The sequence below is a fragment of the Pectinophora gossypiella genome, chromosome 21 (genome assembly GCF_024362695.1).
Source record: "Pectinophora gossypiella chromosome 21, ilPecGoss1.1, whole genome shotgun sequence".
Taxonomy (NCBI): Eukaryota; Metazoa; Arthropoda; class Insecta; order Lepidoptera; family Gelechiidae; genus Pectinophora; species Pectinophora gossypiella.
The window spans coordinates 4852346-4867288 of NC_065424.1; the positions used below are offsets into that span (position 1 = coordinate 4852346).

Consider the following 14943-nt stretch of genomic DNA (forward strand, 5'->3'; position numbering starts at 1 on the left):
AGACCTTTATCTAGCTAGATAAAAAACGACTTAAACTTACTGTAATATTCAACGCTGAGGTGTAAGATCAGATATTCCATCAAATTCCTTGCACTTTTTAAAATTCATTTTGGAAATTATTATCAGATAACACACATACTTAATAAGTATTCTAAATTTATACACCAATTTTAATTTTAAATTAACTTTGTTATGTTAGTCTCACGGATTAATTATGCAGTTAGGTATTCATAATTTCGATTACATTCATTTATTATTACTTTTAAAAAAATATAATGATTGCGCAGAAAAAAAAACAAAAATCACAACAAATGTGTTATAAAATTCGCACATAATGTCTACTATAAAACACCTCGAGTTTATAAAACAAAACGTCAAACTTCCCGCGCGCGGCTTTTCTTCGGAGCACGCATTGCAGTACTGAGAGCGTTTTTCTGATTTAAAAACGACTATTATTATTACTCTACCGGACATTAGCGCTATGCTGCGCGCACTATCACAAGCGCAGCGGTTAGCGCAACGGCAGAGCGCAACATAGCGTTTTCTACTATACGACTTTGTTAGGTTTCGTCTCGTAATTATCAATAGTAACATATCAATGGTTATTACTAAACGGCCACTACGGGAGCGTAGTGTTCGCAATCCGGAGGTCCCGTGTTGGTGGCAAAAATAACTTAGTGATCCTAGTTTGGTTAGGATATTGCAGGCCGATCACCTGATTGACCGAAAGTAAGATTCGGAAGACACCTAAAGCAGTCGGCCACGGCTACTATTTATCTAAATAAATATATGTATAGTCGTTACATGAGCCATGACAGGGGTGTAGTAACCCTGACCTTACGACCTCCATGGTCCAGTGGTTGAGCGTTGGGCTCACGATCCCGGGTTCGATTGCCGGTGGGGACATATCACAAAAAATACTTTGTGGTCCCTAGTTTGGTTAGGACATTACTGCTTGATCACCAGATTGTCCGAAAGTAAGATGATCCGTGCTTCGGAAGGCACGTTAAGCCGTTGGTCCCGGTTACTACTTACTGTTGTAAATATGTAGTCGTTAAATGACCCTGTTGATGATGATGATTATAAAAGCATCTTTCGTTAGTGGTACTACCTACCTAAGTAACTAATGACGGTTAAATTAGGTATTGTAATTGGCAGCCCTCAGACGTCACACACACAGTTGCACATGTTGATTATGTCAATGTGTAGTGTCTGTGTAAAACGAGGTTGTTTGTATGAAGCGTCGGGGGTGAGCCGGTAGTCTTAAAATATTCTGGTAAATACCTATAATACATATGACGGATGTCACTGAATTAATAGTGAAAGCATCAAGATATATTTACATAACATACATACATAAACTCACGCCTATTTCCCACCGGGGTAAGCAGAGACTATAGAATTCCATTAAAGATATTAGATTATTTTTTTTATTAGATTATTTTATATTTGTTATTCGATTCCATTGAAGATATATTTTATAGTTACAAAACCGTTTGTATATGAAATCGTGGGCACGAAACACTAAAAGAATATATGCAAAAATAGTAAACAAAACAAACTTAAAAAAAACGCATATCTTTGGCCTTGTAGCATAACTAGGCAGTTAGTCAAACATTCGGTAGAGTCATTATATAGGTTCCTTTTAAGGAATACAATCGACTGTCCTTCTGTTCTTAGAAGGTTTTTTATAGTTCAAACAATCAATAAATATAAATAGCTTCTTTAATAGAGGACTTTCCAGGCTACGTTCACCAAAAACAATATAGATGGCGTTGTACAGCTTTAACGTGATAATTAAAAAGAGTTAAATAAAAATAATTGTTGCTTGATATTTTGAACACATTATGTTCCGGACAATTACAAGAGAGCACGCAGCCACCAGCTGTTGGCTGTGCCGCGTGCGCGCACTGTGTCTCACGCGAATTCACCTCTCATGCGTGCTTTGCGTCTCCTCTCCGCAATGTTGGAATCGACACCACATTGTGATGTGTTCGCTGACAGATGGTGGAGTGTATGGAGAGAGTGTTTGGCTTTTTGCGAGAAGATTTGTTAATGATTTACTGTTTTGTTTTTTTTTTTACATTATTATTTTATTTTTTTTGTGTGATAGTTTACCTTTTAATTTTGAAATTGTATTTTTTTATTTTTTATTGTTTTTCTTTTTGTTTCTTTTTTCATTCATTGTTTATTTTTTGTGTTATATTAGTTTTCATATTGTCTTTTTTTCTCGTCATACAGCGCATTGGATTACACTGTAATGTTGTATGTACCTTTTATAAATAAATAAATAAATAATAAATGTATATAATTATGTAGTTACCTCTATTGTGTTTCTTTATTTTGATCCGAAATCACGTCTTGTGCATGTGCATTATATAACATGCACTCCAAAAAATCGTCTATCATGCAAGGAGAACCCTCCTTATCACAGGAAAGCTAAAAACCTTAGTATGATAGAAGGCTGTTTATCAAAACAATACTTTTTTATGTAGTATCTTAACGAAAAGACGAAAAGTAATGATAAAATTGCAGCCTATCACATAAAATACACATAGCCGGTAAAGTGGCTATGGAATTTGAGAAGCAGTAGAGCTATCGTAGTTATCTGTTTGCAGGAGTAGTGGTAAAAGAGAGCGGGGTTGAACCGGCGACAGCGTTTCTCATACGAAATGCGCGTTAGGGGCTTCTCATTCTCTTTCTTCTATTCCGTGGAGGATCGTCTTCCTTCACATGCAACCGAAGCCCTGTCTCCTTGAGGAAGTATGGTCAATATACTTCATGTAAAAAAGCTAATTATAAGATCACCTAAATGATGAAATGTCTGGTAACAAATGTGTTCCCTCATTGATTGAAAAGATGTGTTGCTGTTGTAGTTTCTTGTCATTTCTTCTCCTCAGCCATAACACCGTGTGAAATGACGTAAATTTAAAATTAAAAAATGTTACATTGACCTTCAACAAGTTTATCCATAATTACGTTGAATAAGTGATTCTGATTTCTGATTTCTGAGTGTTGTATTGCTACTCCAAGTGATTCTGATTTCTGAATGTTATATTGCTAGGTACTCTGTCCTTCTCGCAATATTTTCACAATTCTAATCGATAGAGCATCATGTGTGTAGATCAAACCATTCGTGCTCGTAACAGACTACGTCCGGTAATTATATCGTTTATAAAGCGATGAAGGTGTTATAGGTATTAAAAGTCAAACTATGTTGGTTTTAAAACGTTTCACCAATTACATTCACGCGAAGCTATTTATTGAATCAATGTTGGAACGAGACAAAATTCTTCCTTCAATCCTTCTGTCAGTATTTAAAATAAGAAGCTAATTTTTTTTTACATTTTTCACAGGGTCCGCTTACCTAACCTGACGCTTTGACAGGTCCGGTTTTTTTACATAAGCGACTGCCTGTCTGACCTTCCAACCTACGAAGGGAAATCCAGCCCAATACAGGTTAGGTCACATACCTCCGAAAATACCATATTATCGATGTGGGTTTCCTCACGATGTTTTTCCTTCAACGCTGTGCACGTGATAATCATTTATGTTCCAAACATGGCTGGATTCGAACTTGCTACCTCAAAGTGAGAGGCAAGCGTTCTACCATAATTAAAGCACATAATAACGGGTTCTTACCGCGTTTAAATGGGGATATGAGACTCCCGATATTTCGACACTGTTGCAAGTGCCATGATCACGGGATGACTGATGAGATTGGAGTGGAGTAGGTAGATCCATAATTTCCCCACCCCCATATCCCCATTCCCCATATCCCCGGAGGTAAGAACACGTTATTATGTGCTTTAATTATGATAATAACCGCGTAAACTTAAAACAATGTATAAGCGTTCTACCATCTGGGCTACTACAGCTATTCGCTCCTAGTCCTTCATAGTATATTTAAAATCCTGTGACATCTTTAAAAAAACGTGCAAAAGGAATTGCCAATCCGGAAATACATGTTCTATACAATTTTCACAATGAGAACATTATAATTATGAAACACCAACCGAGACAGGTCAGTGAAGATAAAGTAATGTAATGACTGACAAAATTACACAGACATGTTGTTGTAAATTAGTTTTTAAAATTACACAGTGTGACAATTATATGACTTTAAAAACGTGAGAAGGAAGACACATGCTAACCTATCAATTTCTGAAAATGTTAAATTCTTATTTATCCTATTATTGTGTTATTCCTTTTATGACATCCTTACAAAATGTTCAGTACGATCTACTCTGAACCGGCGTGCTTGTATGAAGCTATTGATGAATGTGGAGGAAGCAAGAGAAGTGTGTTAGGATCGAAGCAAATGGAATTCTATAGTCTCTGCTTACCCCGATGGGAAATAGACGTATGTTAAATTCCTATTTTATTATTCCATCAGGGCTAAAATGCGCCACTTGATATAATTATCGATCGATTAAATTTTGTCGAAATCGATAAGTTCCTTTTTTTCCAACATGGGTCCCACGTGATTTTGTTCGTATTTTAACACGAGTTATTTGGGTTCACATACTAGCACCAATCGACAAAACGACATAATTATATCCTCAGAATTGATAAAATAACATGGAACGCAATCTCTTCGACTACTAATAATGATATTCGCAATTACAATACATAACATAAACTGCCTATATACGTCCCACTGCTGGGCACAGGCCTCCCCTCAATCAACCGGAGGGTGTATGGAGCATACTCCACCACGCTGCTCCACTGCGGGTTGGTGGAGGTGTTTTTACGGCTAATAGCCGGGACCAACGGCTTAACGTGCCTTCCGAATCACGGAAAATTTAATACTCTAACCCCCTTGACATTTGAAATATTTTCAATGACTATTTTATAGATCTGACATGTACAAATAATAATAAACAATCTACTTTTAACTTAAATAATAATCAAACAATTTACAACACCATATTTCTAACACCTGTAACGGAACCTGAAGTTTATAATATAATAATGTCTCTTAAGAATAGTAAGGCAAGTGGTTATGACGAGATTGCCACTGGGATACTCAAGAGTTGTGCCATATACATATACATTCCTCTTGAACATGTGATCAATCTATCATTCTCTGATGGGATGTTTCCCGAGAAACCTTGTTTAAAAAAAAAGGAGACTAACTCAACCCCTCAAATTATAGACCTATTTCTTTTGTTCCTATAATATCTAAAATCTTTGAGAGAGCTCTGCAAATTAGACTAAGCAATATCTTAGGCAAGTATAAAATACTCGGGACGGAACAATATAGTTTTCGTAACGGTTTATCAACTATGGATAATTGATAATGCATGTTTTGACCTAGTGCGAATTATTTCGCAAAATCTTAACAAAAATACACCCACAATGGCATTGTTCCTCGATATGAGTAGGGCATTTGATTTTGTTGACCATTCCTTGCTATTGAAGAAGCTAAACTTGTATGGAATCCGAGGTAAGGCACTCGACTGGTTGGAAAGTTTTCTTAAGAGCAGACAACAGTGCAATGAAATAACAAATATTTCCGGAACGAATAATTCTGTCATGAAACAGATATACAGGTCTAGGTTTAAATAAATTAATACAGGGGTACCACAAGGCAGTGTGCTTGGGCCAATGTTGTTTCTTATATATGTAAATGACTTTCCGGAATCTACATCTCATCACTGTTTGCAATTTGCTGATGACACGACTCTCATAATAGAAAGCAAAGACAAAAAGTGGATTTGATATACCAATGAACTATTAGCTCACACTTCAACACACGATAGAAGAAGTTACGTTAAAACACCGATTTCTTTATATTAATTTCAATCCGGGTAAAAAATTGGGCGATAATTTTTTTTATCATGATGGTACCCGAATAGATGGCTCATTATGCGCGTTTTATCGTGATACGCTTACGTGGGTTTCATATTTAGAGAACATTGGCAAAAAAACTTTATTTCCATTAAAAAAAGGTGGCAACCCTATCCATCATTGTCCAATGTCCATCTTCGGGCTTCGTACCAAAAATTGATGCAAGTTGTCTTATGATAACTTGTTATTCTGTCCACCCCATTAGTGATCACGGGCGTGAGTTTATGTATGAATGTACAAAAATAAAAGTTTAGACTCAACTAATCCGCGGCTTATAGGTAATTCCCTGTATGAGTTAATGTGAACATCAAATAAAGTTGAATTTTAGTCATTCAAAATACACACACATCATTAGTATAGCATACACACATATAAATAAGTATTTGTTTAGTAGATTTGAACGAAAAAGATTAGTTGCGAAGTTTTAAAAAACAACAATACTAAATATATACATAAAAGGAAATCGTTGACCACGCCGGCGGAGTCAACGATCAAAGTCAAAGTATTTATTGCACATCATATGGGAAACAGTTATTATAAAAAAAATATACCTTCTTCTATTGTGTGGGCTGTGTGGTGGAGTACCAACCTCATCAACCCTGGTGTCAGGGTTACTATTGAGCAGCCAAAGGCCCCTGACATGACTCATGTAACGATTACTTACTTACATCAGTAAGTAGTAACCGGGACCAACGGCTTAACGTGCCTTCCGAAGCACGGATCATCTTACTTTCGGACAATCTGGTGATCAGCCAAAATGTCCTAACCAAATTACCTAACCGGGAATCGAACCCGGGACCTCCGGGGTCCCGTTTCATAAAACTTACAATTGTAAATTACAATGACAATTTGGTGTTCATTACGTAGCTAATATGAATCTGCAAAATATTCGTGATACTACACACTCCGCAATGTACATCAAATTGTCATTGTGATTTACAATTGTAAGTTTTATTAAACAGGCCCCAGATCGTGAGCCCAACGCTCGACCACTGTACCACGGAGGACGAAATAAATATATTTTAGTACCACATATGGACCCGGGAGGGTATAACAAAAAGGAAGAAAAAATGTCATAAGAAAGTAAATTAAATCGGGTCGTTTACTAGGTTCAAAATAAATTATGAAATTCTGATTACTACATAAAGGCAGACTTAAAATTCACGAAAACCATTTACTTTTTTCTATTTAACTTGTTTATGAATTTTAATCTAGAAAAACATAATAATAAGTCGCGTTTTTCTATGACGTCACAGTGTGCTTTTTCATACAAATTCCATTTCGTGTTTTGACGTTTAGTAAAAAGTAACTGATTTGACTAGTTGGAAACTAGCCTATTCCCCTCATTCATTCATTTTTGCGATTTCCCTCATTCAGTTCTTATCGCTATCAGCCCGCTAGGGTCGATTAATTCTTTAGAATATAACCCTCTCAGATGACGCCCTCACAAGATCACTAAGAAAATTCTCTTGGGACAGCTTTATGCCCGCCTTTTCTTATCTATCTACCTAATACACAAATCTATGACTTTGCTATGTTTTTCTTTCCAGGCGCCTTACTACGATATATTCAAGCGCCTTACAATATAATACACGGAGTAAGCGGTCTCTACAGATTTGCTATGTATATTTTACGAGGCGTTTCATTTCAATCAACCTAAAGCTTCAAAGTCAAACTCTCTTAGTACTATTTATTCTATGCGATAACTGCAAAAGCCAATGGAATATCTTGTTATTTTGTTATTCTGTTTTTAACTTGGGCAAATCACGTCGCTTTATTTATAGTTACGGAAGAGCGGTACCTCCTGACACAGGCTATTTCAAGCTTAAAAGGATACCTCCTCTTCCTTTCCCTTTCCAGCCAGTAGTTTTATTGTGAACTCTTTTAAAGAAATAAAGCATTTTTATTTTTTTTATTTTTCTTACCTCTGCCCAGAAGCAGACGATGAGGGAAGACCCCGACATGAGCAGCGGGTAGTACGCCGACAGGAGGCTTGTCGCCCACCCCTCTTGGAACGCCGACTGTAAGAAAAACAAGACAGTTTTACTAGGAAGTCAGAAATCAGAATGGTGCTCTGTCTGTCGTGAGCATTACTAAACTCGTGTTGTCCCTTTCCCTCCCCCGCACATTTGTTGCTATAGCACCACGGAAGAGAAGAGGATGGAAAGGCCCTAACGCGCATTTTGTATAAGAACTGCTGTTGCCGGCTCAACCCCACTGTCTTTTACTACTACTCCTGCAAACAGATAACTATGATAGCTCTACTGTTTCTCAAATTCCATAGCCACATTACCGGCAATGTGTATTTTATGTGATAGGCTGTAATTTTATCATTACTTTTCGTAAGATACTGCGTACAAAAGAACTTTTTTGATAAACAGCCGATCATACTTTGGTTTTTAGCTTTCCTGTGGTAAGGAGGGATCTGCTTGCAACTTTTAATATAATATCGCGGGGCTCCATGCGTCGCAAAGTTTGCGGAGGAGTGGAGTGCAAAGTTGAAGTATGAACTGTTTGCTCGTGCTGTCTCTTTCCCTCCCCCGTGTACCTGTCGCTATAGTACTCACCGATGAGACGAAGTATGCGCCGCGTATGGGCGAGGCGAGGAACGCGACCAAGTAGAGCATCTTTGCGAGGGAACTACTCCACTGTGTCTGTCTCTGTCTGTCGTGAGGATTATTAAACCCATGCTGTCTCTTTCCCTCCCTCGTATATCTGTCGCTATAGTACTCACCGGCGAGACGAAGTATGCGCCGCGTATGAGCGAGGCGAGGAACGCGACCAAGTAGAGCATATTTGCGAGGGAACCACTCCACTGTGTCTGTCTCTGTCTGTCGTGAGGATTATTAAACTCGTGCTGTCTCTTTCCCTCCTCCGTATATCTGTCGCTATAGTACTCACCGGTGAGACGAAGTATGCGCCGCGTATGAGCGAGGCGAGGAACGCGACCAAGTAGAGCATCTTTGCGAGGGAACCACTCCACTGTGTCTGTCTCTGACTGTCGTGAGGATTACTAAACTCGAGCTGTCTCTTTCCCTCCCCTGTAAACCTGTCGCTATAGTACTCACCGGTGAGACGAAGTATGCGCCGCGTATGAGCGAGGCGAGGAACGCGACCAAGTAGAGCATCTTCTGCGTGGTGACCTTGCAGGCGCGCAGGAACGTCGGCGCCTTCAGCCGCCGGTACTCCGACACTATGCAGATCGTCAGCTGCACTGCGCACACGAATGCTACTAACAGGAATACGCCTCCAATACCTGCAATTAAAAATAAATAAATGTTAATTCTTTCCTCATTCCGTTTTTCACAGGGCCCGCTTACCTAACCTGAAGATTTAACAGATCCGGGTTTTTACAGAAGCGACTGACTGTCTGACCTTCCAACCCGCTAAGGGAAAACCAGCACAATACACGCATTTGTTGAAGTTAAGCAACTTTCGCAAAGGCCGGTCATAGGATGGGTGACCACAAAAAAAAAGTTTTCATCTCGACTCCTCCATACTTCGGAAGGCACGTTAAGCCGTTGGTCCCGGCTGCATTAGCAGTCGTTAATAACCATCAATCCGCACTGGGCCCGCGTGATGGTTTAAGGCCCGATCTCCCTATCCATCCATAGGGAAGGCCCGTGCCCCAGCAGTGGGGACGTTAATGGGCTGATGATGACACGCATTTGTCGGGAATGAGGGTTTCCTCACGATGTTTCCCTTCACCGCTGAGCATATAAAAGTAAATGCACAATGCCAACAATTCCAATATAGCTTTTTTAGATGAATTGATTCAATGTGGCTTTTTTAACTCCCAAGGTCAAAAGCAGTAAAATGATGGCATGCTCGATGATGATCATATAATGGTGTTGATTCCACTATACACCATCTACATAATTTTATTTTAAGTTAAACCTGTCATTGACATTGTCTAATGATTTTATTTACTGTACTATTCAGCTGTTAATCTTCCTAAAAGTAAATAAATAAATAATAAATTTTCTTATCCCGCGAAAAGGTAATCAACAGACATAAAATGTATGAAATTTTAGACAGAAAAATTTTACCTTAGCAAATAACCCGACAGAGTCAAATTGACAGCACATGTTAAGCGGTTTGCATATCAGCGAGATGCCTATTTGACTCGCATTATTCGTTCATTTTAAAATTAATAGCTGTCATTCCCCGTCCCTTTCTTTTTCAGCGGATAAGACAACGACGGGTATAACTTAGAGGTGTCAGCAGGAATCAAGGCCAATAACAATACTGTTTACTCCTTCATACTACGGCCCTATTGACTCGTTTCTCAGTAAACCATAATGAACGACAAACACAGTCATAAAATATCATCATACGATATATTAGTAGCATCAACAAAATCATTACAAGATAAGTGTGTCACGATCGAAGCAAATGGAATTCTATAGTCTCTGCTAACCCCGTTGGGAAATAGGCGTGAGTTTATGTATGTGTATGTATGTAACAAAATCATTATGATTCTATTACGAACGTGGAGGGACGCTTCCGAACCACGAGTATCAATGGTACCTAATAAGTTTTCGAGTGTAGGTATCATCACCAGCCCATTAACGTCCCCACTGCTGGGGCACGGGCCTTCCCTATGGATGGATAGGGAGATCGGGCCTTAAACCACCACGCGGGCCCAGTGCGGATTGGTGGTTATTAACGACTGCTAATGCAGCCGGGACCAACGGCTTAACGTGCCTTCCGAAGCACGGAGGAGCTAGAGATCATTCTATTCTATTCTATTCTATCATATATTTTTTTGTGGTCACCCATCCTATGACCGGCCTTTGCGAAAGTTGCTTAACTTCAACAATCGCAGACCGAGCGCGTTTACCGCTGCGCCACCGAGCTCCTCAAACACTCCCTCTTGGAACAAATATTTTAAATAGACGACGTTATAACATTGCGGCTTACTCAAGACCAGTACGGACAGCTTTTGTTGGCAGGAAATATAACACGCAATCAGCGTATCTGTACAACAACATCGCAAACAGAAAACTTAAAATATACCTCATGAAATTGTATAACGGTAAATCAGTGTTGGTTGGATGGCTTAAAGGTCTTACATGTGAGGAGGTTGAAACACTTATGTCAAAATCAAAACACATAATAACGCGTTCTTACCGCGTTTGAAGTAGGAATATGAGACTCCCGATATTTCAACACTGTTGCAAGTGCCATGATCACGGGATGATTGGTGATCCCTACTTTAAACGCGGTAAGAACCCGTTATTATGTGTCTTTTGTCAAAGGTTGCTTCTATGCTGTTCTGGGAGCAAATAAAAAACATAGAACACGTTCAGCTGCTTGTCTTCCCGGGCATGTCGTAAAAACCGACAGAGGGATTGCGTCCTCTAACATGATGGACTAATGTTATGGGCGATAGGCTGATCCCTTATCACCATAAGGTTCATCATATCCATCTTAGGACTTCGTATCAACAGTGGCTGCAAGTTGTCTTTGATTACTTGTGGCTCTGCCCACCCCATTTAGGATTACGGGCGTGAGTTTATGTATGTATGTATGTTACTTCAACTTCAACTTTATGGTTGTATGGCAACCGGTCGTCATAAAAGTTACTTAACACACAAACATGCAATCTGACAGTTGAGCACAAATGTCAAATTTCAATATTGCCCTGAGCGCATCACTGTAAATTCAAAAATTCAAAAATATTTATTTTTCAAAATTGGCTTACAAAGTTAGCGCTTTTTGAACGTCAAAAAATTTAATAACATATTATGTAACTAGCTGTAAAACTACTACCACATCGGAATCTGTAACGCTGAGGGAACGACGTGGCCAGAAAACCTCCCAGCACAGGGCCCTAGTCCTACTGTTTCATGTTTTCCTTTCTTTTCTTTTTTTTTTTAATCCAGTTTGTATTACATAATTTATAGACTTAACGTACTGTAGCTATAGCAACTTACATGCGTGGTAGGGCAGGTTGGGCCCGGCGCACTCGTCACCAGAGTACCGGATCTCGCAGAGGCAGGTGCCGTTCATGCAGTCGCCGCGGCCGCTGCACCCGAGGGCGCAGCCCGCGCCGCGCGCCGCCGCCGCCATCACAGCGTCGGCGTAGTAGGCCAGCAGAGAACGCATCTCGCCAGCGACGCCGGCCGATGCTCGTGGCCGCTGCAATCACAGAAAAAAAACATGTTCAGAATAACAACAACAAACAAATTGTTTTAAATCTCAACTGTATAATTGGCTATGTGATACTCGGCAGGGCCCGCAGAATACCAGCGTCGTGGCTCACGCCGCGACTTATGCTGAGCGAGGTCCTTTTATTCCGGTTGCCACCGAGTCAAGTCTGTCTGTGTCTGTGGTGTCCGGAAGTAATAAAATATGTTTCTTTCTTTCTTTCCTTCTTTGATAAATGTTATTACACTAGTGGTTTCCAACTAGTCAAATCAGTTACTTTTTACTAAACGTCAAAACACGAAATTACTATGGAATGTTGTGTCATGCTTACAAACAATGGTGATTGACATATTCGTGCCTGTATTAGTTTTGACCTCAAGTTTTGACAGACATAAACTAAATGTTAGTTTAATTTCACAGATCTAAAGATAGTACCGGACGGCACTATGATATAAGTACAGTCATGAGCAATATAAGGTACCCACTTTAGGACTCTGTCGCACTAACATATTTGACATTTAGTGAGACTTACAGTTCAATTTGTCATAAAACTTAATGTGACATGGTACCAAGTGTATACATATTAATGCTCGTGGCCGTACAAGAAAAAGATGGGGACATAGTTTTAGTGATAACAGCCTGAGGAAATCCTATCAATTCAGAATATAGTATCGTGTTGTTTCAAATCCTTATCAAATGAATTCTACTTTAATTATTATCTAACAGGTGTCACAGCCACATTATAGACGGCGATACTAACAGAAGACTCAGTGAGGTGTGGGTACTTAAATTATCTCACGATGGTTGTACCTCTGACTACCCCAATTGGGATATAGTCGTGAGCTTATGTTATATGTGGCTATGACCTATTGTAGGTTAAGTGAGGTGAGGTCATGTTATGCAATCTCTTCGATAAAAATCGAGGGCATCGCTTCTTAATGTTTACGTAGCTACGTTTTTGTGTAAAGAATACATAAATAACATAAATAGCCTATATACGTCCCACTACTGGGCACAGGCCTCCCCTCAATGAGCCGGAAGGGGTATTGAGCATACTCCACCACGCTGTTCCACTGCGGGCTGATGGAGGTATTTTACGGCAAAAAAGGGGGTGTAAAGAATAGTCACAACCAAATATACACAACAAAATAGTTTTCCAAATAATGCGTGGCCGGCGCGATGCGTATGCGCATATAGTTACGCAACGCGCACGTGCTGGCGAGGTCGATGCACCTCAAACTTGTGTCGCAGCCGGTCTATAAATATGCCACGCACGAAACAGGTGCTGAACTGACGCGCTACTAATATGGTGCTTGAGTCATCTTCAAATATAATACCTACATGCAAACGTAAACTCTCATTGCGCGCATGTTCCACAGCGTCTTATAGTGAAAACCGACAGAAGTCCTAGTACGGCTTTGAAATAGACTGCTCTGGGCGCCATCTCACTGGCGTTAGACAGAGTACTGCGGGGAAGGCAAGAGGGAAACCACTGCCCTATTTTTCCCTAAAATAGTAGCTAAAGAATGCTACACCGACAAGAGCGTGGCTCTTTAATTAATGATGATGATAGTAATTTATTGCTCTACTTAAAAAAAAAAACAAAAAAGTGAAAACCACGTAAGCGCGTTTTTTGTAAACGCTCACGGAGGTCCCGGGTTCGAATCCCGGTGGGGACATCACGCAAAAATCACTTTGTGGGCCCTGGCTTGGTTAGGGCATTGCAGGCTAATCACCTGATTCAATCAATCAATCAATAAAAAGTAAGATGACCCGTCCTTCGGAAGGCACGTTAAGCCATTGAACCCGATTACTACTTACTGATGTAAGTACGTAGTCGTTACATGAGTCACGTCAAGATCTTTGGCGGCTCAATAGTAACCCTGACACCAGGGTTGATGAGGTTGGTACTCCACCTCACAAACCACACGATAGAAGAAGAACTACTACCGTCTGAGAGCCCTCAGCGCTCCCCATTTGTCCAGGCACGTACTTAATATCATATGCGGCAAATCTACAGAAGTCACGTAAAAAAAAATCAAAGAGGGACTCGCGCATCTGAGTCAGTAACGGTTGTACTGATTAGCACTTGAGACGAAAGTTCAGTTACGAAGTTGTTAACAGACATTTTAGATAGATAGATAGATAAATGATTTATTTGGTCTACAGACACACGTGCATACAATACAAATCAACAACAATACATACCACATACAAAATGTTTAACACACGCCAGGTATGTATGTGTGCTGCAGCAGCGCAAAACGGTCATAGCTCAGCGCAAGTTTTTGCCCTTTCGAGCAAATCGCTGATTTTCAGCTACAACCCGGATAGAGGAAACCGCGGATACGGTAACCGAACTAATTGACGTTGTTTACAATTAATAAATAATGCATGCAGAAGATAATCGTAAAAATGCGTTGTAAAATTACTGATATACCTACATAATAAAAAGATACTTGTTTGATATTTTATAGGTATATAATAACAATCTAAATGCATAGATAAAAAAATCACTATAAAGCAGTGTTCGCCACCTATGCAAGAAGTTGTGAATTTTCTTGTTTCTGACAATATAGAAGTTTTTTTTTTTACTTTTTCCTTAAAAGATAATTTTGATGACTGACCTGAATTTTGATGTATTTTAAATACTTAGTCTTCTGGATTCTGAGGGGATATTTTTTATATAGGATTATATATGATCATAAACTATTAAAACTATAGAAGCTTCATAGAAATTTTGCCACCATTTTTTTTTAATCACGTTTTCAAGCGCTTACAACCCTAAAAGGAACCCCCATGCAAAATTGGAGGCTCCTACCGCTTGTGGTTTCTGATATTTCATGATGAGTGATCCAGTCATAATCAATCAGTGAATGAATTCATCATGAAACAATTCATCTTCATCATATCTTAAGAAGCCAATAACAAGCAAAT

General features: G+C 39.4%; 2 protein-coding genes across 6 annotated transcripts in view; one reads left to right on the forward strand and one right to left on the reverse strand.

Annotated features, from left to right (window-relative positions):
- The window catches only part of LOC126376708 (uncharacterized), a 251230-nt gene that overhangs the window by 135562 nt on the left and 100725 nt on the right, over positions 1-14943 (forward strand). The gene's annotated exons all lie outside the window — the stretch shown is intronic.
- The window catches only part of LOC126376539 (uncharacterized), a 68609-nt gene that overhangs the window by 28881 nt on the left and 24785 nt on the right, over positions 1-14943 (reverse strand). For 2 of the 4 annotated variants that reach the window (XM_050024002.1, XM_050024003.1), the window contains exons 2-4: positions 11793-11997; positions 8922-9109; positions 7779-7874 (exon numbers count right to left, since the gene is read on the reverse strand). In XM_050024002.1, the coding sequence (XP_049879959.1) occupies positions 7779-7874; positions 8922-9109; positions 11793-11964 (456 nt within the window). In that variant the 5' untranslated portion in view covers positions 11965-11997. Of the gene's footprint in view, positions 1-7778; positions 7875-8587; positions 8663-8754; positions 8812-8921; positions 9110-11792; positions 11998-14943 lie in introns of those variants that run through there. The other 2 variants (XM_050024005.1, XM_050024004.1) reach the window with 2 other exon arrangements.